The 24399-nt window shown below is 35.9% G+C and overlaps 1 protein-coding gene across 2 annotated transcripts in view; it reads right to left on the bottom strand.

Annotated features, from left to right (window-relative positions):
* The window catches only part of LOC121415040 (transient receptor potential cation channel subfamily M member 3-like), an 83325-nt gene extending 63315 nt beyond the window's left edge, over window positions 1–20010 (bottom strand). The window contains exons 1-2 of one of the 2 annotated variants that reach the window (XM_041608112.1): window positions 19764–20010; window positions 10497–10576 (exon numbers count right to left, since the gene is read on the bottom strand). In XM_041608112.1, the coding sequence (XP_041464046.1) occupies window positions 10497–10576; window positions 19764–19796 (113 nt within the window). In that variant the 5' untranslated portion in view covers window positions 19797–20010. Of the gene's footprint in view, window positions 1–10496; window positions 10577–14450; window positions 14779–19763 lie in introns of those variants that run through there. The other variant, XM_041608113.1, reaches the window with a different exon arrangement.
* Between the last annotated feature and the right edge of the window lie 4389 nt (window positions 20011–24399).

Genomic DNA, 24399 nt, shown 5'->3' with positions numbered 1-24399 from the left:
CTCAACAACTGAAAGAAAAAAAAATAACAGAGACCAGATTTTGTTGCCAGATTAATTTCTTGTAATTGCTTTATAAGAAATTTTTCATTGTATTTGGCGCTAGATATCTAAACAAAAATTCAAAAGCATCAAAAACTGAAAGAAAAAATAAATAAAAAATACAACATTTTATTCAAGGACTATGTGGTATGTATAATCTATCAACAACTGATTACCATAATTTCTTGTGATTGTCTTGTAAGATAATTTTTACTGTTCCCATTTTTCCAAGTTCCTAACCTTTGAATTCTTTACTTTTTTATTTTCTATTCTCCCATCACTCCAAATTTAAAGTGGATCTGTGGTAAGAGAGATAACCTTCTTTACTGATATTATATTCCCTTACATCTGTAAGTTGGCATAGGTTTTATCCTACAACCAACAACCATGTGTCAACAAGCAGATCCAATTGACAGAGAGTCTGGCCAAATTAAAAGTTGGAACAATTTAATACATTGTTTCAGTTCTCCAAAGTTTCTCATCAAGCAACTTCTGTCAGAGTCTACAAGGATGGAATTAAAACTTATTTTGTTTTTGTTTAATAGCCTTGAAGAGAATCAAGGCTGAAATAGTGAATCTTGAAAGTTGGGTGAATCAAATTAGTAGTAAGCTGAAATGAAAGAGTACATTACTAGTCACAATTCATTGACTCACTATAATACCTGTTTCAGCCAGAGTAGATTCAGTGGACAGAATCTATTGTTCTCTGGTTGCAACAGGTAACAGTGAGTCAAAGAATTGTGACTGGTACTGCTAATATAAAACATGTGTCGTTTGAAAGATGAAATACAGTTAACTTATGTTTCTTTCGTCCCATCCCCCCCACACACACACAAATTTTTTTCTTAAGTTTTGTTTTCTTTTTTTTTGTAGTAAACCATGTTTAATATAAAAATAAACAAACAAAAAATTGCTTAAAGGAGTAGTGGTAAAGGCAAAAAATAATAATGATAATTATATATAGCATTTATGAGGTGCCCATCTATCTAGTTGCCTATTCAGTGGCGCACTATATATTACCCCGGCTGTAGCTCCAGCTGCTAAAGGCACTGGGTGCATTGAAGAAATTAATCCTGCCGGGTATCCATTCACCTCACCTGGGTCGAGTGCAGCACAGTGTGGATACATTTCTTGCTGAAGGAAAACACGCCATGGCTAGGAATCGAACCCACGACCCTCTGTTTGAAAGGCGAGAGTCAGAACCACTAGACCACGACGCGCCCACTATGCAAGAAGTAACATATTTACTCTGCATGCAGAGAAAAAGATCATGAGACATTCCTTCTATTCTGGTGAATTGAGAATTCTGAATTCTTGTAAATTCAGTGTTTTTATCCAAATGATTCAAATGCCGCAACCCCTACAATTTTTGTGTCAAATGACACAGCACTTCCATTACATATGCAGACAAATGTAATTCCTATGTGTGTATTGGTACTCGAAAAAATAATATTTTTACATGTATTTTATATATTTCTGGATCAAAATGAAAAATAGATTGTAATTCAATAACTCAGGATCGCATTATGAACTCAAAATTTATTCCAACTGACAAAGTGGTAAACCACATACTATCCAACCTGTTCAAGTTTGGCATTTTGTTTTAGGCCATCATAGATAGTCATTGAGTCAGCACATGATGTCACTTTCTATTTTCTTTTCTTAAAGATGAAGTTCCAAAAAATATTTAAAAGAAATGCATGCTCTGGCAGGAAATATGTTTACAATATTTACTGTAAGATCAAAAGATTATCACTGTTGTAATTTATGGTTATGACATTTCATGGGGCATTACAAATTTTTGATACAAAACAACCTCTCACTCCCCTGGCCCCCTCAGGTGAGCATATAGGCCTACATATAGGCCTCCGGGAGCCTTTCACAAGCTCTGCCTCTATGGGGTCCTAAAAACCCTTCAAGTTATATTATTTTTTTGCCAACCTTTGTACTAAATATTTGTATTACATCGCCTGATTGGTTTGAATAAACTTATATCACGTAATATCACATAGGCCTTTGACCTTGACTCAGAGACCTACAACTCACTTAAGTCAAAACTTTATGCAGGTACTGGTACAATGTACATGTACACGTATGTTCAAATATTCTTTTGTAAAAATTAAAACTAAAATAGTGCTACTATTACTAATACCCCTTTCATAAACCCCATTAAAATGAATTAGGCGGCTAATAGCAGCATAATTTGGTCGTAAAATTGGAGGAGGACAAGAGTTATCCGCATTACTCTGATGCTGCTATTATCCGCATAATAGCAGCATCGGGGACAAGATTTTGAGTTTATGAACGCATTTCCAAATTATGCGGATAATTGCCATGGTGCGGTCACAAGGTCACCCTTTTCCAACACAACCGCATCGGAGGGGGCGTGTCCAGTTGTCATGGCGATTATCCCTTTTTCAGGACGGGCGCTCGTAAAAATAATGCGGCTTATTTTCGGAGTTTATGAACGCAATTTTTATTGAATTATCCGCATTACTCTTAGGCGGCTAATTGGAGGATAGGTTTATGAAAAGGGTATAAGGTATGGATACAAAAAAATAGAAAAGACGATCTCACACAAGTGTATATTCAACAGATACCATCATAAGCCTAAAATAATCAAAACTTCGACATTACTTGGTAATCAATTGAAGGGATATGACCTACTAATCTAAGATTAGCCAATCCTATAGATTAGCATCCATCAAGTGCAAAACATTGACCTAATTATGATGTCATAGTTGTCTTTATTTTCCAATGAATAATCAGTTCAATAATCATTCATTCATTGGTAAATTATGTGTCATACAAGATTAATCACATCTATTCAGTATTGAATTCAATCATCTCAAGGCTCTAGCTTTGATGTCATCCATACATCATGAACACATGTGTCTTGAAATTCAAGAGATTTAGAGTAATGTAGGAATAATAAAATATCAGTTTAATCAAAGATGGATACTTAGAAACACATCTAGGCTCATATTCTGAAGTCAGGATTATCAAACTCAAGGTACTCCAGGCTGAAAATAATTTTAGCTAAATAAACAGAGTGCGGTATAATTCACCAAGCAAAATGCTGATAATTTAATCAAAGATATTTGTTAAAATCAAGCATGTCCTCATAAATGAATTTGCGATAGGTAGACTAATGATGCCATGTTCCATTTTATAATATCAAATCATAATTACATTTATATTTTATATATTTCCATACATGTATTTAGCAAAATATGTTGCAGTAATGATTATCTCACACATGATAAGTACAGGTAGTCAATCAAATTTTTGTCATTTTGGGGGAACAAAACTTGAACTGATATTTCACATTAAAAAAAACCCAAAAGAAAAAGTAGGAATATAACACCATCAGCTTGCTTTTAAAGTCATAGTAGTTCATAACTTTGTTATTCTTTGTCCAATTTTGATGAACTTTCAGTGTTTGCCTTTTTTAAGGGGGAAGGTCTGATTTTACTTTATCTTTTCAAATCATAGTATTTTCAAACTAATATATGCTTTAAAAAAATTGCCTGAAGATGTGGTTTAATAGCCAATTGTGACATGCGTGTATTATCTCTCATAGGAGAGGTTCATTGAACCAGCTCATTTTTAACTCTCAGACATATATCATTATTCATTGTCTAGGAAGGATAAGATAATTATTGAAGTTCTGCATTCTGAGACTTGGCATGCCTACTTTAAAAGTGAAGTTTATTCCCATGCTAAATCACAATTTATGTGTCTGATCATTAGTCTACAAGCACAGACTCATATTTGACACCAATTAGAGTGAAGACGAGATGCCAAACTCTCTGTCTGCGTCAAATAACAGCCAGTCACAGTACATAGTGAATCTACAATGTAGTCTCACTAGTTCAGACTCTGCATTATGCACTATGTGAATGGTGAAAACTAAGGGTCTGCACCTGTAGACTAGCTGATCACAGCTTTAAATAATTCAAACTACATGTAACCTACACTTTATTTTGTCATCCTATCATTTTCCTATACAGTGCGTATCAAAAAAAGTTTACACTAAGAAAAAGTCCTGTAAAATTATACATTTGGAATATCCTGAAGATTTTTCCACGTTTTAACATTGGTACAGATCCATTTAAAGCAAATGACGATATGACTGTTGAAAAATATTTCCGCTTGAGTGAGCACCACTTACTTTTGAAAAGTAAGTGAAAAATGATTTGCGCAGAACTTTGAAATAGTTATGCAAATAAAAGTAGACCTTGATCATGAAGAACACATGGGATTTAGCTAGTAAAATTGATTTGAAGCTATCTTTTACCTCTTTTTTTACTTTTTTCCTTGCCAAAAAAACTTTGAAGAGTGCCACTGCACCTCACCCCACTTCCCAACACACCGAGGCTATGGTGACGATATTTGCTTTACACTGAGCTGTGATTTACATGAAATGGCTTAGGCTTGATTTTTATTTGTCAAGCTGGGGAAAAGTGTGGTGTAACAAGTATTAAATGAAAAATGTAAACCCACTTTAATGGTAAAACTGAGGGAAAAAAATTTTGAGATGTCTGATATTAACTTTTGTTTAGATTTAGTTTAGATTTAGTTATATCCTAAGAGCCAGCTGTCACAAAAAGGGTAAAGGTTGTGCTTACTAAGTGTTAATATTTTAATTTGGGTGGCAAAATTGTTACAAAATGCTTGCATGTATCCGTTTTATTTCAATTGACTCAAAGTGCAAGGGAAATGTTTGAGAGATGTATCGAAGGGTAAGTTTGATTTTGCCTTTTCCCCTTGACACAGTGTGAAACAAGCATTTCTGCGCAGATTTCTGCGAGCTTTACAAAAATGGACAAAGTGTAACAATCTGTCAAAATTTGTACTTTCATTGGATAGATGAGACGGCCAAACCCAAGAATAAATGTGAAAAAAATTACCCACATGTTCTTTATTTTTTAATTCCCAGGGCTTTTTCAAAGTGTAAACTTTTTTTATACACACTGTATAATTTATAAATGGGTATGGAGGAACATGACACCTACATATAGCTGCTTCATGATAAAAATTAATTACCTGCACAGTCAAATAAAGTGTAAGTAGATGGATCCTTGTATCAAAGGATGTAATAAAAACATTTTTCTTTATTAAAATTAAATTTGGCATTGTTTGTTTAAAGCATTTTGACATGTTTTTTTTTCTAAAAAGAAATCAAATCAATTTAAAGGATGTGTGAAATCAATGAAATGACAAACACTTTTGAGACAACTAAAATAGCCTATAGATAAATTGGGGAGCTAAAATGCTTTTTCAAGGAGAAGTTCCTGTCTTGCTACTTGGAAATATCATTATTGAGATATAATGAATAACATCCTGTAGTGAAGTAGTATCAAGTGGGCCTGTATTACAAGACTACACTGCTCATAATGTTGCATTATGGGTAAAAAATCTGGGCTGATATAAAGAATTTAGGCTGCAAGTATTAAATTAAAACACTTTTATTATGCCAACATTAATGAAAGCAACATGTTTTATATTAAACAGAACAATGCACTTCCTCATCTCCCGTCTTGGATAAAAAAAGGGTTCTCTTAAAGGAGTACTCTAAACTCACTGAAAATAATTTGATTTTAACAGATAAAGGGAAAAAACAGACAAAGCATTGAAAATTTCATCAAAATCAGACAAGGAATAACAAACTTATCACATTCGAAAGATTTGCATTAATTTGGTGAAACAGTTCTATGCATGTCTTCCGTGAGCAAACTGATGATGCGTTATTCCCATTTGAACTACATGTACCGGTATGTTTATTCAAATTTTGTCCAACAAGAATGAAAAGAAATGGATTGTCTACTGATTTAATACAATAGATCATTTATTGCTGCACTTTATTTCATTATAAGGGAGACATATCATGTGCCCAGTATGAAATAGGAAAAACATAGAATATTCATGATTTCATCTACAGTATGGAAATTGCTTCACAATGGCTGATTTTGTAGACAACTCTCCATTTGTTTTGTGCACAAATTTTCAGATTTTCCTCATTATCTTTCATATTGCATCTTGCCTCCTTCTGAGCACAACATATGTCATGGGAAAATATAATTCACACCACATAATGTCAAGGTCAGGAGGAATTAATGTGAAATATGCAAAATAAAGGTGAAAATCTAACAATCCGAATAAGGGACACTATATACAGTATAAGTGTAGGGGTTTCTGAACTAATAACTTCTGAAGTCTAGATCTACATTGTAGATTGACTTCATAGCAGCAAACTTCATTAGGCCCATCTTCATCTGCCTGAGTTATTAAATTAACCCCCTATATCTGATCTGTATCAAATTATCCTGCTCAGTCATAACAATCACAAGATCATTTGTAATGGAGATAAATTAAAAGTGGGATATATCTTAAAGTGGGATATATCTTAAGGTTGGACTTCCAAGTCAACTAAGGATTATAATCAAACCTTAAAGTCTTATAGTGGCCTTTTTTCTATTGACGCAAGAAAATGGTCTCCATTATGAAAGGTATACATACATATGTGTTCAGAATACATGTATGTCTACATCGGCTGCCTGTTTCAAGTGGTCAATTAATCAGTTTCCCTTGGGTAGACTTCATCACAGATACATGTATGTTTCACTGTAGTCACACAATTGTATGCTATTAAAAAAATTTGTAATTCTTATGTGGAGCCCAATGACCTCACCCCAAATAAAAGTGACATTCTATGCTAATACTAGAGCGAGAATTCCACCCATTAATATTATGTAGGGCTGGTGGAGGGTATCTTGAATAATCCCAATTGGTGGTGCTGCACCATCCCGAGTTTGCTCAATCTCGAGATTTTAGCCCGATCTGCCCTCTTCGCGATTAATCTCGAGATTCAAGAAACTCTGTCTCCACCATCGCAAGAAGAGCGATTCCTGCTCGAGTGAGGCATTGATGCATTATGGTCTGACGCCGTGAATAAATAGTCCCGAGTACGTCTGCACCTACGAATTAGCGTGATTATTTGTAAAATAGCGCGCTATCAATCTCGAGATTAATCCTACGAACTAGCACAATAATTGCGTCTCCATTGCTAATAATGTAGAGATTGTTAAGATCAGGATCAGAAATAGCGCTCTTATTTGAAAACTCGGAATGGTGCAGACGGCCCTATTCTATGCTATGACTAAAGGGAAAATCCCCCATTAATATTACATGTAGGGCTGGTGGAGAGAGGGTAATCTTGAATTATCCCAACGAAAGGGTTAGAATGCAAACTTGGACTGATGATAACCCCCTTCCTCATGGATTGAGGCAGGTGAATTATCATAATGCCTTCGTATCCTGCTTAATGATTTCCACCTGCTGTTTATTAACAGAATTCACACTTATTCATATTGCTTCCACCATAACAAAATATGACTGGTATGAATAAGCTTGATTTTATACAGAGCATCCTATTACTCTGAAATACATCTATGCACCCGGCATGTACTACACTCCAATATATTTCATTTATTTTGAGTGCTTCATTAATTTACACATGAAAATAGCAAAATTAGAGCTGAGTAAAAATGCTTAAATGTCATTGAACGATCGCCAAATTCCGCTAAAATTGACAAGTTCAACATTTTTCCTCATTTTTTTTATACTGTTTCACCACATGGTTAAAATATTCAAAATCAAATGAATAAAGAAAAACCTTTCTAAAAATGTGCTGAAATTCATATTTTACATCTTTATATGCACAAAATGTACATCACTTGTCTATATTTCCTTGTATTTTTAATTTAGTTGGACACTACAAAGAAAATGAGGAATATTGAATACCGGTATTCCCAACTTCTTGACTCAGAAAGATTAATTAGGTTATTACTAATGTGTAGAAGTGGCAAGTGGGACTTCACTTAAATACACAGCACAGCACAATATCTGGGCAAAACCTACCATAAATCTTATAGGCATAATTTTATATAATGAATAATCCAAGAAAGAGTTGTAGAAACATTTGATTTTGAATCTATTCATATTTTTGGGCTTCTTTTCTCGACATGAAAAAAAATGAGTCTTGCTTTACCCATAATATCTTGCAAACCTATCTCAAGCTGATAATGATACAATATCATTTTTCATACCCATACCCATATAAGAGGCTAGTAATTTGAATGAAGAAAAGAGAAAAATCAAACAAGCTAAAAACTTCATCAAAATAGGAAGTATAATTAGTATTAATTTAAAGTATTGACTTTGAAATTTTGCAATTTCACAAAAAGTTTTCAGTTGTTAAATGTATGCACGTTCTGGTAAGTTTGCTGGAAACAATAGCATCACCCGCTCACTATATCCTTTGACTTTGTACATACATACATATGAAATATGAATAATTCAATATTCTCAATGTAATGCGAAACAAAAGCTTGAATCTCCTTTACGCAAGGGAATGCCATTGTTGTAACCTATGGTCATGATTTGATGAAGAACCTCCCTGTAAAATCTACAAAAATTGAAATATTGTATTCATACAAAAAATACAACAGAAATAGTGACATTACTGACTCATCCGTATGCATATCAATTTGTTGTGCATAAAACTATTATAAATTTTGAAATTATCACATCTTTAATAGTTTTCAATTACTTGTACAAATATTGTGATTGTATGTGAATAATGTGATTGAATACTTATATAACACATGAAACATTTTTTTTTATTATCACAACTTTCTCATCTTATAAACGATTTCTACGAAATATCCAGCTTGTTTGATATTTGTTTTCTTATATTAAAATCAACTTTTATTTGGAAAGGGCTTCCCCTTTAAGACATTGTGGGTGCTATTGAGGCCAATGAGTAGCCAGCAAGCTAGCTCATGTGAATTAGGGCACACTAGTAATACCCAGGTGCATGACCAATGCCACTGTGAGACCACATTGCATGTGAATGGATGATTTATTTTAAGGGGGTGTTTGGAGTAGAGCTGAGCGGGGCTGAACGGTGTTTGGGCGAAATTGAGTATCTTCAGAACTAAAACTGAGGTCTGCAAATGAGTTATCAAAGCAGCACACAACCCCATACTACAATAAGTATGAGTGCCCCCCCCCCTCCCCCTGAATGATGACAAGCATTACACAAATCAAGTGCTGCTCTAGTTTACTTCACACTTTGTAGTTGCGGTTAATCATAACTTGGAATCAATGAATGAGGTACCTGTACATAAATTCAAGAAAGACACCAAGAATTTTATTTCCAACCTTTGCATTTCTCATTTCAATTTCTTTTTTTTTCTTCCATTTTAAACCTTTTAATCTCATTTTGAAGGTTCACTGAGAAAACTCTGTATTATTCAAAATGCATAATACTGTTACTTGCTCTGCTCTGCTTTGTCACGAGCCTCTGATGTGACATGAATTTTGACACTCCATGGAAGACAGCTGAGCATTTATGATCGGTCCATGAGCATAATAAACAGGAAAATCAGGATCTCTTCTTTGAGAGATGATTACTGCAGATCCCAATCATTCATTGACATCAGGGGTTGTTCTTCCTAAAACCTTTCTCTTCGCAGACTTAATATGAATTTTGCAATGTTTCAAAACAATTATTCTTATACATTTCACTTTCAATTGCCTAGCCTTGATAGGAACATCAATCTTGCTTGCTGCAACAATTTGGAGTTTTTCTTGACAACAGCTTCTGATCTTTGCTACATGTATCTTGGCTATATCAATCCAGACCACCTGGGGCTCAAAGAAAATCCTGTCGACTTGCTGGTATCCAAGCTAGGTTCGACTCCCAACATTAAAATGCACATGTCTGATTGATTTGAAGGACTAGTTTCATGTTTCATTTACTTTTTGAAGACCAATTACTGGTTTCGCTATTTACAGAAAACTTTCCCAGGTGACTTAATGTCCATTTTGAGATGGTTAACCGTATATGTATCAAGTAATGAGTCTGTGAGTGAAGGGGGGAGCTAAACAAGAAATGAGACATTATACTAGAGTTCATCTTCCCTAAGATAAATGAACCAAGATTACAGATGATTCCATAGAGTAATTCGGTTAACACAAGAAATTTCATTATTGATAATGACCTTTGAAATAAAAATCTATTCAGCCCAATTTCACCCTCATATGCATAAAAATGAGTTGAATTTGAAGTTCAACCCTCAAACGATTCTTTAGTGATCTCAAGAATTAGATTTTTATGAATTCTATAATGACTTATATGATCTTTATCAGATAAAACATCAGAATTCCTTTAATGAAACACTCCCCGGATGTGGAGTGTGACACCACGTTGAGTGACTCCCCTTCCAGTCTAATTCAGTGGGTTCTCACAAAAGAAATGAAGTCTGCTGAGCACTGGGAATTACTCAAAGCAAGTATTTGGTACCAAGGGGGGGGGGGGTAGCATACATGTATATCAGAAATCTAGGAATTACTGAAAGAGGAATTATAAAATCTATAAATCGACTTACTTTCTTGGATCCCTCTTGCTGCTGACAAACTTTGCACACTCCTTTTTATTAAAGTTGCTTTCTATCCATTCTCTCCCAGTCTGCAAGAAGAAAAAAAATTCATTGATTATTTATTCATATCAGATAATCAGAATATTCAAAACTTCCAATCAGTAAAAAATAACTTGTAACTTTGAAGTTTTCTTCTAAATTAACAACATGAAAGTAAGATTGGTTTAAGCCTTTAATAATTAACATCGCAAAATTGAAGGACGAAAATGTACAATATGTATACACATACATCTACTTTTCACATGATATTTGAAATTTACAAAATGATCATTGGGTTCCTCATTCCATTTTCCTAATCAGGAATTTAAAAAAATAAGGAAATCTAATATTAAACATCATTGCATCTCATTTTCATACAAGTTGATCAAATTCAAATCTGATTACACAATAACCAGTATAAAGTCACAGCCTGGTCAAGTGGTCAGTCAATATACTGGTAACACTCAACATGACATACTAGTCTGCAAATTCAGACTACAACATGCCATTTTTAAACAATTATACAACATCAAGAGTGAAGACTAGACTCCAAATGCTTGGTCTGTGTCAAAGAGGCAGCCATAGTGACTACTTCAGCTTTCAGACTCTACAATGTTATGCACTGTTTGAATTGCAAAAAAGGGGGGTCTGTGCCTGCAGACTAACTACATCCTTCCATACAGCACTTAATTATTAGGGAAGTGATTCACTTATTATGCAATACCGCTTGCCCATGAAAGGATATGTTCATGGTGTATCCATCATACATATCCCACACCTTTGCTCCCTTTCTTTATTTACCTTCAAATGATATAAATAACCCATACTATTAATTCCTTTTTAATCTGCCTTCCAAAGTTATACTTCATTATGAAGCTGTTCTCTTGAGAGGTACTTGTACTAAGAGACCACAAATACATTTCTTACATACTGCTGTACAGACATACTGGTACATACATATTTAGTTAATTATTTGGGATATCCAATAAGGATTAAATATTTCAAAAATAATCTACAAAATATCAATTCTTATCAAAGTTAATAGATCTGGAATGACATTTGACCTTGGCCCAGAAACCTGGGGAGCATATCACAAAAGGACTTGTCAGATATTTTATCCAACAAGTCCCATTTTATCTGATAGTTTCCTTAGTAATAGTGGTTTAAAAACAAGGAAAGTTGTCAGACCTGATAACATGTCAGACAAATATATTGATGAAACGCTTACCTTGAAAATTCACATCTTAAAGATAGATATCACTTGTGGTATGCATTTCTGTGTAAGTGCTCATCAGAATTGTTGATTTTGAGCTATGATTTCATGATTTCACAAAGTTAAGTTTACACTAATGTATCGGATCTAGATATATGATAATATGGTGACAATTAACCTTGATTCAAGACTTTCTCATGAGATAACTTTTTGCTGCAACAATTTTCTTTTAACTTTAAACTTTGGTCATTTTCTTTTTATAAGCTGATATCAGTTATTACTAACCCCTGTAACCTTTGACTTAAGCTTTAGTGACCTTGATATTACATTCATCTATTTGCCAATACTTGATAACCACCATACAGTGTAAATAAAGTCTCATGGAAGAGGGATGCATACTTATTTTCTTGAAAATTCAAAATTCTCATTCCTCTTAAGTTTTTTATACTGATACCAAAAAATGGTCAAAGTTCATTGACCCTCAATGATCTCACACAGCATATAATAATAAATTAGTGCTGCAAAAGCAAGCAGAGCACACTGATTATATTCACTGTAAAAACTGGGCCTTTCTGGAGGGGGTTCTTATTATTTGTAAACGTGTCATGTTGACTACTGTCGCCATCATGAACGTTCTCAAAATTTGTTCCATTTTTTTTCCTTTTCTTTAAATATATATATTTATTTTCAATTCAAAGATATTTATTGCCTCTCTATTATTTTTTTCTATTTATGTTATTACTTGGATTTATAGTAAGGTACATTTAGGTGTATCTCGACAATTCATAGCTTTTACTGAACTTCATAAGTGAAAAAAATACAAAACTCATAGTTCCAATCCTCCTATTGGAGTATGGGGATCATGTGCCAGTCCCATTGACGTAAACATCAATGTTAGTAAAGTTCCTGGAGACACAATGCCTTTTCGATTTTCAGATTACGGATTTTATTGTAATTCTGAAGATACAAAAATATTTCTCTCAAACAATTTCCAGAATATTGCCCTTAATCTCCAAATTCTCTTCAACATTACTCACTTCGGTAGGGGTTTACTTTTGATATATTTAATTCTTGCTCACTCACACTAAACACCGCACTGTTGTGTCGAAAAGAAGTGAGGGACTTTGCTACTACAACAACAGACTCTTCCTCACTGATGTCTGATACCTAGGAATTCCAAGGGAAGATTCTGAATGCAATCATGTTATGCCTCTGTATTCAGCTCTAGGTTCTTCCTCCTTAAGATGGCTGGCTCACTTCCAAGAACAGGGCTTTCATAGTCAAATTTTATTGGCTCCTTTTTCCAGCATCTATCTAGAGCAGCTTCAAAACTTGGGAGCAGTGACAATATCATTCCATGTCTTGTGTACTCTAACATTAAATGAATTCCTATACTTCTGTATCTTTGTCCTTGGTATAAACATGATGATAATTGTCATGATAATAATTGATGATAATTATCAAAGTGTTTATATGTTTCAATCATGTCGCCCCCGAACTCTTTGATACGCCAGAGTTTGGGATTTTTAACTGTTTAAGTCTTTATGGATAGGAAAGCTTCCTTCATTCAGGGACTAATGTAGTTTTCCTTTTTTGTACGTTCTCTAATGCATTATAAGCTTCTCCAGTACACGGTTCTTCACAGCATGAGCATACTCAACTTGTGGTCGGACAAACAACAAAGTTATATAACAAAGCGAAATTGTTTTTGTCTATATATACAAAACTTGCATGAAATATATACACAACAAAAAAGTAAGTCCCCCCTTAAACAAAAATCCTCAAAATTGGTGCTTTTGGGCCTGTATCAATTTCCTCACATCACATGCGATGTTTTGAAATCGGCCGTGAGTACACAAGTATGCGATGTTTTGAAATAGGCGATGAGTAATACGTGTGAGGAAATTGATACTAGCCCAAAATCGCCAATTTTGAGGATAACCGGAGGATGGACATGGAGTGAAATACGGGTGCAGAGTAAGATATTAAGTTATTTATCTTTCTCGATATATTTTTTCTTTAATTTTTGCAATAAACATGATTTCCGTCCCACCTTTGTGACTCGGAATATCCAATTGAGTTCACCGTCCCGAAGTTCGGGTAGGTGGAGCATAGTGTAGAGGTAGTGAAGTGGAGTGGAGCCTGCACGAACTTCGCCCGAGGTAGCACTGCAGTAACTCTAACTTGTTAGTCTAAGACCATGAAGACTCTAAACAACAAACAGATTTCTTTTCGATCATCTCCTGACATATCACTGCATTCTGCTTACAGAAAAAGACAAGAATTACTAGTCACAAAGTCACACTCAAAAACATACAACCGATGATAACAACACAAGTTTTGGTCTGCAGTGCAATATGCTCACCCATGGGAATAGTAACTCTAGCACAGCACACAGGCACACATTATTTTAATAGTTAGATGAAGATAGCAACAGTGATAGACCTGGAAACACGACTGCATAATTAATTGCATTTTTCCAGTAGATCCGGTAATAAGGTAATAAGGTAATAACACAAACTGCAAAACCTGGGATAAAGTCACAAAGAAAGGTTGGGCCTAACGTTACACATTTTTGGCTGGAAATTAAACCACCACAGACACACAGAATTTTGTAAAGCTGAGCTGAAATGAAGTCATGAAAGTAAAGGTCTACAAGACTACAAATAAAAAGAAAACGCAACAAAATATAATCTTTAAGTTTATCTTACCATTTTATTTAGTTAGCTGGTTTCTGTACATAAGTTTATTCTTACATATCAAAGATTCAAGTACTGGACATGTTTGAGGTAACAACAGAACGGCGAGTAGCTTGCTTGTCCAAGGACAAGATTGCTGGACGCCCCGGACCGGATCAGAGTCGCGGACTGGGCCGGATCAGTCGGCCGGGCGAGCTCTAGCGGAATCGACGAGACCACTCGACTCGGAGGTTCATATCAACGTGACCGCAGTGTCCGAAAGGATCTATTTTAACGCATGATATCTTTAAATGGGCCAACCTGAATTGAAAATATACAATGGTAATACATGGTTCGTCGGTAGTAAAGAAGACTGGGAAATGAAGAATATTCAATTTCATTCGTGTTTGGGGTAGCAATTCTAAATAGGATAATCAGAATGATACTAGGTCTTAATGTAAGTTTTCATGTAGAAATAGTATGGTGGACAAGTTTGTGGTTTTACTGCACAGTCTGCACTTGAAACGCAATTCACAGGACATCACAATCAAGACTTTACAGCTGGCTTAAAACTTTGGGTCAGTGTATATTTTACTCGATTATAATTATAGAGGTCCATATAGGTGGATCCAGCCCCCCTTTTTTGCGGAGAAAAAAAAGAAACTTGGGGAGAGAAAAAAAGAAAAATAAGGGGAAAGAGAGGAGGAAAAAGCAAGAGGAAAAATAAGAGGAGGAAGACAAGTGAATAATAAGGTGAGGATATAAGAAAAATCTTTCATGTCACTATATACAATTTTTGCTAATTCTGAATTTTCCCCTCAAACTGTGCGCTTGCATTATTCGATTTGCTAAGTATCTTATTGTCTTCGTGTATTCTATAAAGTTTTAAAAATATTCCCTTTTCAGGTCTGATAAAGATTGTCAAAACGTATCAGCTACGCGCTTGCATTTTGATAGGTATAAGTAGTTATGTATACCTCTATATCAATTCTATTACAAACTACTCAAAATATCCTTTTCATGAAAGTTTATAAAAAATTTCGCTTTGCGATTTGCGCTTGCATTAATTACTAAATATATATTAACCCATGCATCCAGTTCATAAAAGCAGGGGCCGGTTTTCTAAGTGGGGGTGACCATGCAAAAAGTCACAATCATGGTCATTTTTACGTTTTTGTACATGTTTTTTTTTAAGAAAAGTGGGGGGCTGAAGCCCTCCCCCCCCCCCCGCTTCCGAGGCCCCACAAAAGTGTCAACAAAGTTCGCAGACTCATTGGGTTTAGTATAGATCAACTTGAATAAGATAACATTTTCATGAATTATTCCTTATAACTGAATTGTCCCCGTTTTTCAGAATGGAATATTGACAAGCTTCATCTTTCGCTTAGCCTATAGGAATAGGAAGATAGTCATCATTTTCAATGTCCTTAATTGGAATGTCCTGCATGGGTCAAAATAATGATAAAAAATATCAGCTCGCGCTTTATGCTCACATCACTTCAAAAATTTCCTACGCAGTACTTGAAATAAGGCTTAAATTTCAGGTCGGAATATCAAATATATAATATAAAATATAAAAATGCCTGAAATTCGACATTCTTTTAGATTTTTACGCTAAAAATGACACTTTCACGCAAAAGTGCTTGGCATTCGGCTGTACGCTATTCCTGGGTATTTTTGCAAGACTTTAAGCTGGGATGCCAAGCATTTACAAATTTTGCAATCGAATCCTTATCTAGAGCCCTTTTGACGTTTAGCCGGTCTATTATTATTACTTGACTGTAAATTATTATTTGTTCATTACACTTAGGAACTTTAGGAATTACAAAAATCAATAGAAAACTTTTTTAAAATTACATTTCACATGAATGTTTTTCTATTTTTTCGTCATTTCGCACGTTGCGACAGAAACAATAAAACAATATAGATGTTTATTTTACTTTTTTTTCATCCAATCCAAGGGTCATTTGATAAAGTGCCTTTTCGGTTACAGAGCGCTGCACACACATGCACGCACGCACAAGTAGGCCCACTAAAATAATAAAACCTCATTTTCAAAACACCTTCCAAAACATTTACATTCTCATTTTCTATAAAATAGTTTCATCATCCACTATAATTCGTAATTTATCGTGAATATAATATATGGCACTGATCAGCACGATAAAATATACTGCCCCCACAAGTTAAAATCTCTATACAACGGTGGACTGAAGCGCTCAACGCAGAAGAAAAATGAGACCATGTCAAAGTATGGCTATTGTTGTTATTATCCAGAGGCGGTTGAGTGAAGTTGATTGTGAGGGGGGGGGGCACATGGGAAAAGGGTATCTTTTCTTTTGGAAAGGGCACTGTCTTAAAACAAAGAAAATCTAAAGTGGCGTAATGGGGCAAAAATTTTGAGGGGCTACATAAAATATGTCGTATCACGTAAATTTATATGTAGCTGCAAGTAAGCGAAGCAAGCTAGCAAAAAATTGACATTTTTATAATGAAAATCCAATTTTGTGATAGATTTTGGCAACTATGTTTTAAAAAATGATATTATATTTCACCCTTCTCTCTTTCCTTTTCCTCTTTTTTTCTTGGTCGTGAAAACTTTGGGGAGGGTGCGAGAGCCCTCCATCTGTACGCCTCTGCATATCTACCCCACTCACATGACTCATGAAGCTTAAGGCACGTAGAATTATTCTTACAAGTTTTGTAGTAACATATAAAAATGAGATTTTTGTTTCAAAGGGCACTTGTTAATACGCACAATGGGTCCTTCTCATGTAAAAGGGGCACAGAATAAGTTCGTGAGGGCCACCTTTCTTGGAAAAAAGGGGGGACTGATTCGAAAAAGGACACTTACAAGAAGGCAAGGAGGCATCTGCTCACACATAAAATGGGTCCTTCTCAGGTGAAAGGGGCACAGTACATGTTCGTGAGAGGGGGCACCTTTTCAGTGCTTCAAAAAGTTGGGGGCACTGTGCCCCCGGCCCCCAGGATCGCCGCCCCTGTTATAATCAGTGGCCAATCCGGGAGGGAGCACAACCGGTATGTAAAATTTCCGATTTTACCCAAGTGTGTCCTCCTCGAAAGTTTGAAAGTTACAGCTCCTTGGGGGATTATGTCATTCAAACACAAGTGAGGACCCTTTTTCTTTTTGCTTGTCAAATTTTCCTCTGGAAACTACGCCGCTTCTCTTGGAAAAACCTGGATCCGCCCCTGGTTCTAATCAATATTATTATTATCATGACAACTACAACTGTGAACCAATTAATGAATTAAAATACATTTTAATATGTTCATTTACCTCATTTAAGAAAGCTTTACCTGAGAACGAATATTGACAGTTAGATGTTTGATTTCTATATTGTTTGATTTCTATATTATAGAAATCAAACACTTCTCAAGTATGTTTGATTATGGATTTTCAGGAGGTAAAAGTGAGGCTAATATTTTCCCTATCCTGATTTTCCGATCTTCTCCTCTTATCTTCCTTCCCCTTACCCCTCCTCATTTTTTGCGACTTTCTTCCCCCCCCCCCACCCAAGATATATGCCACTGGAAAGTGTGAGTATTTAGGCCTTATCCAACAAAAACGAGATATTCGTGTTATTTTCGTTGTATATAGGCGATGCCCTTTTAAAAAATTAAAAATAATGATGAATTTCCCGATTTCTGTAGATGACAAACAGCTAAGCTAAAATGACCAAGCGATGCTTCCATTAAAAAGTATTACTACGTCAGAGAACAAGAATAACAATCATAGTTGAGACTTTGATAAAGCACGTGCAAAACAAAGTCTGTCATCAACTCTAGTTTATGATTCTTCGGCTTTCATCCTCCCTTTGATTTCCTCCTTCATTCTTATACACTTTGCACAAGAAAGCAATTAGAATGCATCGAACACGTACGTAAGTGGAAGTAGTAGATTAATCTATGACTTCCATGAATAGTGAGAGGGGGAAATACCACATAATATAATTTCGAACCAAAACAGTATTTCGATTTAAAAAAAATTAAATCATTGAAAACTGCATCAAAATCATATTTAAGACGAAAGAGTTATAATATTCTGAAGTTTCACTTGATTTCACATCCTTGTCGCTGTGGGGAACAGAGGACAGGACCGATATGACGTTATCAAAATCACTATGTTTTGCACTTTATTATAATGATGAAGTAAAAAAAGCCTATATTTCAATTTTGTATTCATTATCAAAGTTTGATTCCTCCCTGAACACGTCTGAAACTGCCATTATTCCTTATAGCGATATGAAAACAAAAATGGATAGGGGGATGATGATCATCGAACAGACATGTCACATTACCCACAATGCCCCCAACCTCAATGAGCAATGTCTGATGGGTACAAATGGGAAAGCTGTACAATATATGCCAAGTTCTGGTCAAATATATACACACAGTTAAGTACACGAAAGACGAAGAGATCTTATAGCGATTCAACAAAGAGTTGTTATAAGATACAATGAAATACAAAAGAAACATTGATTTTGTAACATCATTCGCTATGCCTCATTTGATAATTATTACCACGCAGAACATGAGAAAAAGAAGCGGCATTTCAATTGTTATAACTTACTTTCTTTTCCCCTATTGTATCAACATTAATTAAAAAAATTAAACCTTACATTATTTGTTATTTTTGCTACAATCAATTTTCCCCTACAGTAGCCGTACACGGTGAGTCGAAAACAGCCGTTTTAAATTTATTCACATTAATTATTCCATTTATTAATGTAGCTGGTACAAAAAAAAATGTTAAAACGGCTGTTTTCGACCGGCCGTATGGCTGCCGTAGAGCAAATGTGACCGAGGAGTACTTTTTTCTCACAAATTCACCAAACGCGCACATGAAATCCTTTAAATTTCCCTTCAGAATATGAGAAAGCACCCGACAAGATAGGTCGCTTCGCTCCCTCGCTTTGGAGTTTCTTTAAAAAGAACAAAAAAAATCTGCGTCTTGCCCCCGGCCCCCGGAGAAAATTCTGCGTGCTCCTATGGCCTTATATTGTCTGACTTTCCGCTTGTTTATATATTATTGTTACTCATTTTGACATTTTAGACTTGAAATTAATATATGAACTTGATGTTTTTAAAAAAGACAAAATAAATAGAGCGACGTTGGCCTAAAGTAAGGGGAAAAGAAGTGATTTTTGTTATGAAAACTGGAGAGTAACCATCAGATAGCTTATCTAATTTTTTTCTTCAGGGAGTGGAGAAAACATGTCCCTGATTAACCCCACCCAACAATGTTCATGGAAAATAATCTCTATTGCTACGGTGTCTCAATTATGTCATTTCCTTATTGTTAGCAAAACAAAATCTTCAACTTACCGTGGGTTCTAGGAGGATCCATGAATTTACCATTATGCTATCGGACGTTTGAAAATTAAAATGGATCCGGGATCGTTGAAAAATGAGTTAATGTTGCAATAATCCAGAGCTAAGAGCACTAATGCGCCCCGTCGGAAGAACGATAATACCCCTTCCTCTGTCACTATACTTCTCTCTCGTTGATACAGAACCTTACAGAAAGAATGTATGTATAACACTGACAGCCTTATAATAAGCAACCAAGTTGCGTTTACCCTTCTCGGGAGTCGACAGGCCCGGTGTATCTATGACAAAAGTTGTCTGAAAGTTTGGACCAATCAGATACAAGATTCGAGTTGGCATTCAGCGAATGAGGGAGAAGGGCAATGCAGGAGAGACAGAGTAGTGAAGTAGTCTGCAGGCGCAGACCCCTTGATTTTCGCTCTTTGCTATGTTAACTGCATACATGCAGAATAGGCATAGGCGGCGAAAGCGGGGGGGGGGGAACAGGTCCGCAAAAAAATTGAGGTGGGGGCACGATCCCCCCTAAATTTTTAGCTGATAACCTTTTTTTTTTTTTTTTGCTTGTCAATTTTGTTTCCTGCGTCCCCCTAAATTCTGGTGGACCCCCCTAAAAATGTCTCTTGCCCCCCCCCCCTAAAATTTAGGTTGATGACTTTTTTTTTTTGCTTGTCAAATTTTTTAAAATTTCAGGTAGAACCCCCTAATTTTTTTGGCTTCCGCCGCCAATGAGAGTAGGAAGCCGTCGGAAGTGGTGAGACTAGATTGACTGTGCCCTTGTGACTGGCTATTACCTGTATTTGATGCAGACAGAGAGTATGGCGCCTAGTCTTCACTCTAGACACTGTATAATTGGTTTAAATGTCAAATACAAGTCTGTGCTTGCAGACAAGTTGTGAAGGGTGAAGTTTGATGCTAGGAGAAGCCGAAAAAAAGCTCATACAATGTGTCCTTATATAGGCTTCTTCGTGGCGCTCAAACGACTCAGGATTCGCTGCTTCGCACCTCTTCAGTGATTTCCTGTTTGTTTGCTCGTTTTATTTTAAGGGGAGGAAACTCAGCAAAAATCAATAACAATAAACAGTAATTTCATAACTGATATGTTGATTTAATAAAAATAACATTAACATTAAACATACACTGCATCATACAGGCATGATCAATGTCAAACTGCAAAGAAGTTTTTGTTTTCCAAACCGCCGGGTAGCGTGCCGCCGGGTAGTACCCTCCAAGTCTTACGCATTGGCCTTAAGGTAGACCTATACCTAGCTAATGTTTATACCCTTCAGCATCACGTAATTTAAGGTTTCTCAATGTATCTGACACTGACTTACATGTGAGGCTTCAGAGCAGGCACTGCATGGGAACGATTTTTTTTTTTGGATTTGGGGTGCTGATGTCAATATTTGACAAAAGAGAGGGGGAAGGGTTTTCATTCCAACTAGTTCATTTTGGTTACATTTCTCCATTTTGTCACACCGTCCAGAATTCCTGGGGGTGCTGCCTATGGAAAATAATACGCAGCACCACTAGCGTACCTATGGGGGGCAGGGGGGCAAACTGCCCCTGACGAGTCACAACCCATGCAAGGGACGTATCCCTGCCCCCCCCCCCCCTGACGAGTCACAACTGATCCCTGACGAGCCACCAGTAGCCCCCTCCTTTGAAGTTGAAGACCTTGTTTTTCTGTTACGAAATCCTTTATTTGTGGTTGAAGACCTTTTTTTTTGGCGGACGATTTTGCTCCCCCTGTGGAAAAGCACCCCCACTTCCCAGGGCCATGCTTTAGAGGAACTAAAAATAGGAGAAATACAAGGAAAAGGAAAGAATAAAATATTAATTTTTTATATAATTACAACAAAATATATCGCCAAGATAAATTATTTTGTATTAAAAAAAAATCAGAATTTATTCGGGCCCGCTTCTACTTCGAAATTTTACTGATTGGCCATCAGTACTGAAGTTGCTCAGCAGGTGCCCCCAATTTACTCTAGGGGCTTCCTCCATTGACGAGTGTATATTATCATGCGTGACCCCCCCCCCCAAAAAAAAAGGGCATAAAGGGTGTCAAAAACATTAAAATAATAATAATAGTCAGTTCTTGCATAGTGCATAACACGTTATGAATAACGTTTCCATGCGCTTCCAAAAGACTTGGAAATTATTACCCTGGCTGTTATAGCTCAAGCAGCTTTTACGCGCTCGGCATTTCAAGGAATGGCATTTGAACCCACGACCCTCTGTTTCATTTCAAAGTCCGGAGACTTATCCACTGGGCCACAACGCTCCACTGAAAGCCAAAAGGGTATATATTTCGCTAGGAAAACTGCGTGTTTACGGTCTAATTTGCGAGGGTATAAAAAGACTAAACTATCTTTTTGCCCCAAAACTGAAAGTAAAGGTAAAGCTGACGTTCGTGATCACGTCCGTGACATGATTAAAATATCGCCGTACTTGCTTAGGGGGTCCATTCAGGGAATGCTTGCAAGGGTACCGTTTTGTTAAGGGTATAGGGTTTCACACGCCAATACTTGTTAATTAAGAACTTAAGGGCATAAGGGTGCATTTTCAGAACATGGAAAATACTTGTTTAGGGTGCTTTCGAAACCCCATGGTCACTCATGGTATCCACTCTTGATATTCATAACGTTCTTTACGTTTCTTCTTCATTTTCTCTGGTTTTAAACAGAAGAGTACCAGCCTGAGTTAGTTGTTTCCTGTGATATGTATGCATGCATGGGTGTACGTAGGTCTTACATGCATTGTAATGTAGTGATCCAGCGTATGTCAATAATTACCTATTGCCCCTTCAAGTTTATATCTTTAAATACTTTTTCTTTCGTTTTCTTTATTTAAATGAAAATTAAATCTGTATTATCATGAAATTTTATCCGTCTCCCACAATTAATTACTCACAACTTGTCTCACCAGGGCCAGTAGCTTTACAAGCTTGCTTTTTATGGAGGATCTATTATAAAGAGTCTTTGACTTTAATAAATTAAACTTTCACCTAATAACTTGACTGATTGCATCATTACGTTATGTTATTTGTATACTTCTCAGCTGCCTATATAGTGTAATAATTTTGCATTATTGTTGCTGCTTTTTATATGAATCAAATGTCAAATGAGAAATATGAAAATGAAAATCTGCCCCCTCTGTGTTCGGGCTCACTACGCCGCTGATTTATCTGTAAATTGACCAGTTCGGAGTTACTTCATGGACAATTTTGGTCAAATGACCTTTCATTATGATAGGCAGATTTCAAAACAAGATATTATGTAAGCTTGCCTTACATAGCATGATGAAGAAATTGAATATACCAGGTGACTAGAATAGCACACCAATGAACACTTCATAAAGGTATTTATTGTATTCCTACTTTGAATGCATATCACAGCATGTTGCACAATGTACTTGGCAAGCTGAAATACCAGTCGTTCGTGGACGCATTGTTGTTTTTTGCGGATGTTAATGAAAACCACTATTCAAAATAATATATGAATAATCAAGACATCATAGATGGTGCTTGGATTTGAAACCACCATGTCACTTTAGTACACAATGACCTTCTTCTGATCATGCGGAGAATCTTTTTATCATGCATGCGCAGAAAGGAACTACGAACTGGCTTATTAATAGCCATTCAGTTTTGAATTTTTCACTAAAACCTTCTATACTCTCTCATTTCTTCAAATCGACTAGTGCCAGCCGCACAGTCACATCTTTCGGATTGTGAAGTCAAACGTTTATTTCAATGTGTAATAGAATCATTATTAGAGAGGGTTGGTGGCTTTGTGGATAAGTCTCTGGACTCTAAACCACAAGGTCGGGGTTCGAATCCCACCTCAACACTCGCGTCCTATTTCAAGGCGTTTCTCTACAATTGCCACTCTCCATCCATGCAGGTTTATTATTGCTATTATTATTATTATCATTATTATTATTATTATTATAGCAACGCTGCCACATTACCGGTTGTTACAGAGCCTCTGTCAGCGCTAACTTTTCTGTGCGGTCAGTACAGATCGTATAAAAAAAACTTAGCTGCATGTAAGGCACCCAGTTGCGTATTTTATTTCATAACTTTCACAGATTGATAACATTAATTTAACTATACCCTTAAATTAATTTACATTCTTGATTGAGGCGATTTGTTAGAAATCTTCTGTTATTTCTAAATTTGACATACACGATAAACGCCAAATGAAATTGATATTCCTTTGTTATACTACATAAAACTTCTTTAATTTTATTGAGAAGGATGTATCACCACACATTATCCGTGTTATGTGAATGTCTGTATACCGATTTGCTAAAATTTTAAGATTAGCCACCCTTTATTCATGAATTAAAAGCATTCAAGTGGCGGAGGGGGCACTGGCGTAGAGATGGAGGGGGTTGGGGCTTGGGGGACATGGACCAAAACAATTTGCGATCTAGAAAAAACAAAGGAGAAAGGGAAATAAAAGGGAATGAAACGAGGGGGATGATATACACTCTTTATTCGGAGTTTCAAAATTGAAATCTATTACAAAATTCGATTTTTATATTAATGTTCTGAACCGCGAGCTGTAACAACATGTAAACGCAAACCAAAAGCCGATTCTGCTCGGCCTTTGGTTCTGAACCAAAT

This window comes from Lytechinus variegatus, chromosome 5 (assembly GCF_018143015.1).
Source record: "Lytechinus variegatus isolate NC3 chromosome 5, Lvar_3.0, whole genome shotgun sequence".
In the NCBI taxonomy this organism is placed as follows: domain Eukaryota; kingdom Metazoa; phylum Echinodermata; class Echinoidea; order Temnopleuroida; family Toxopneustidae; genus Lytechinus; species Lytechinus variegatus.
This window is presented reverse-complemented; position numbering and strand designations above follow the sequence as displayed.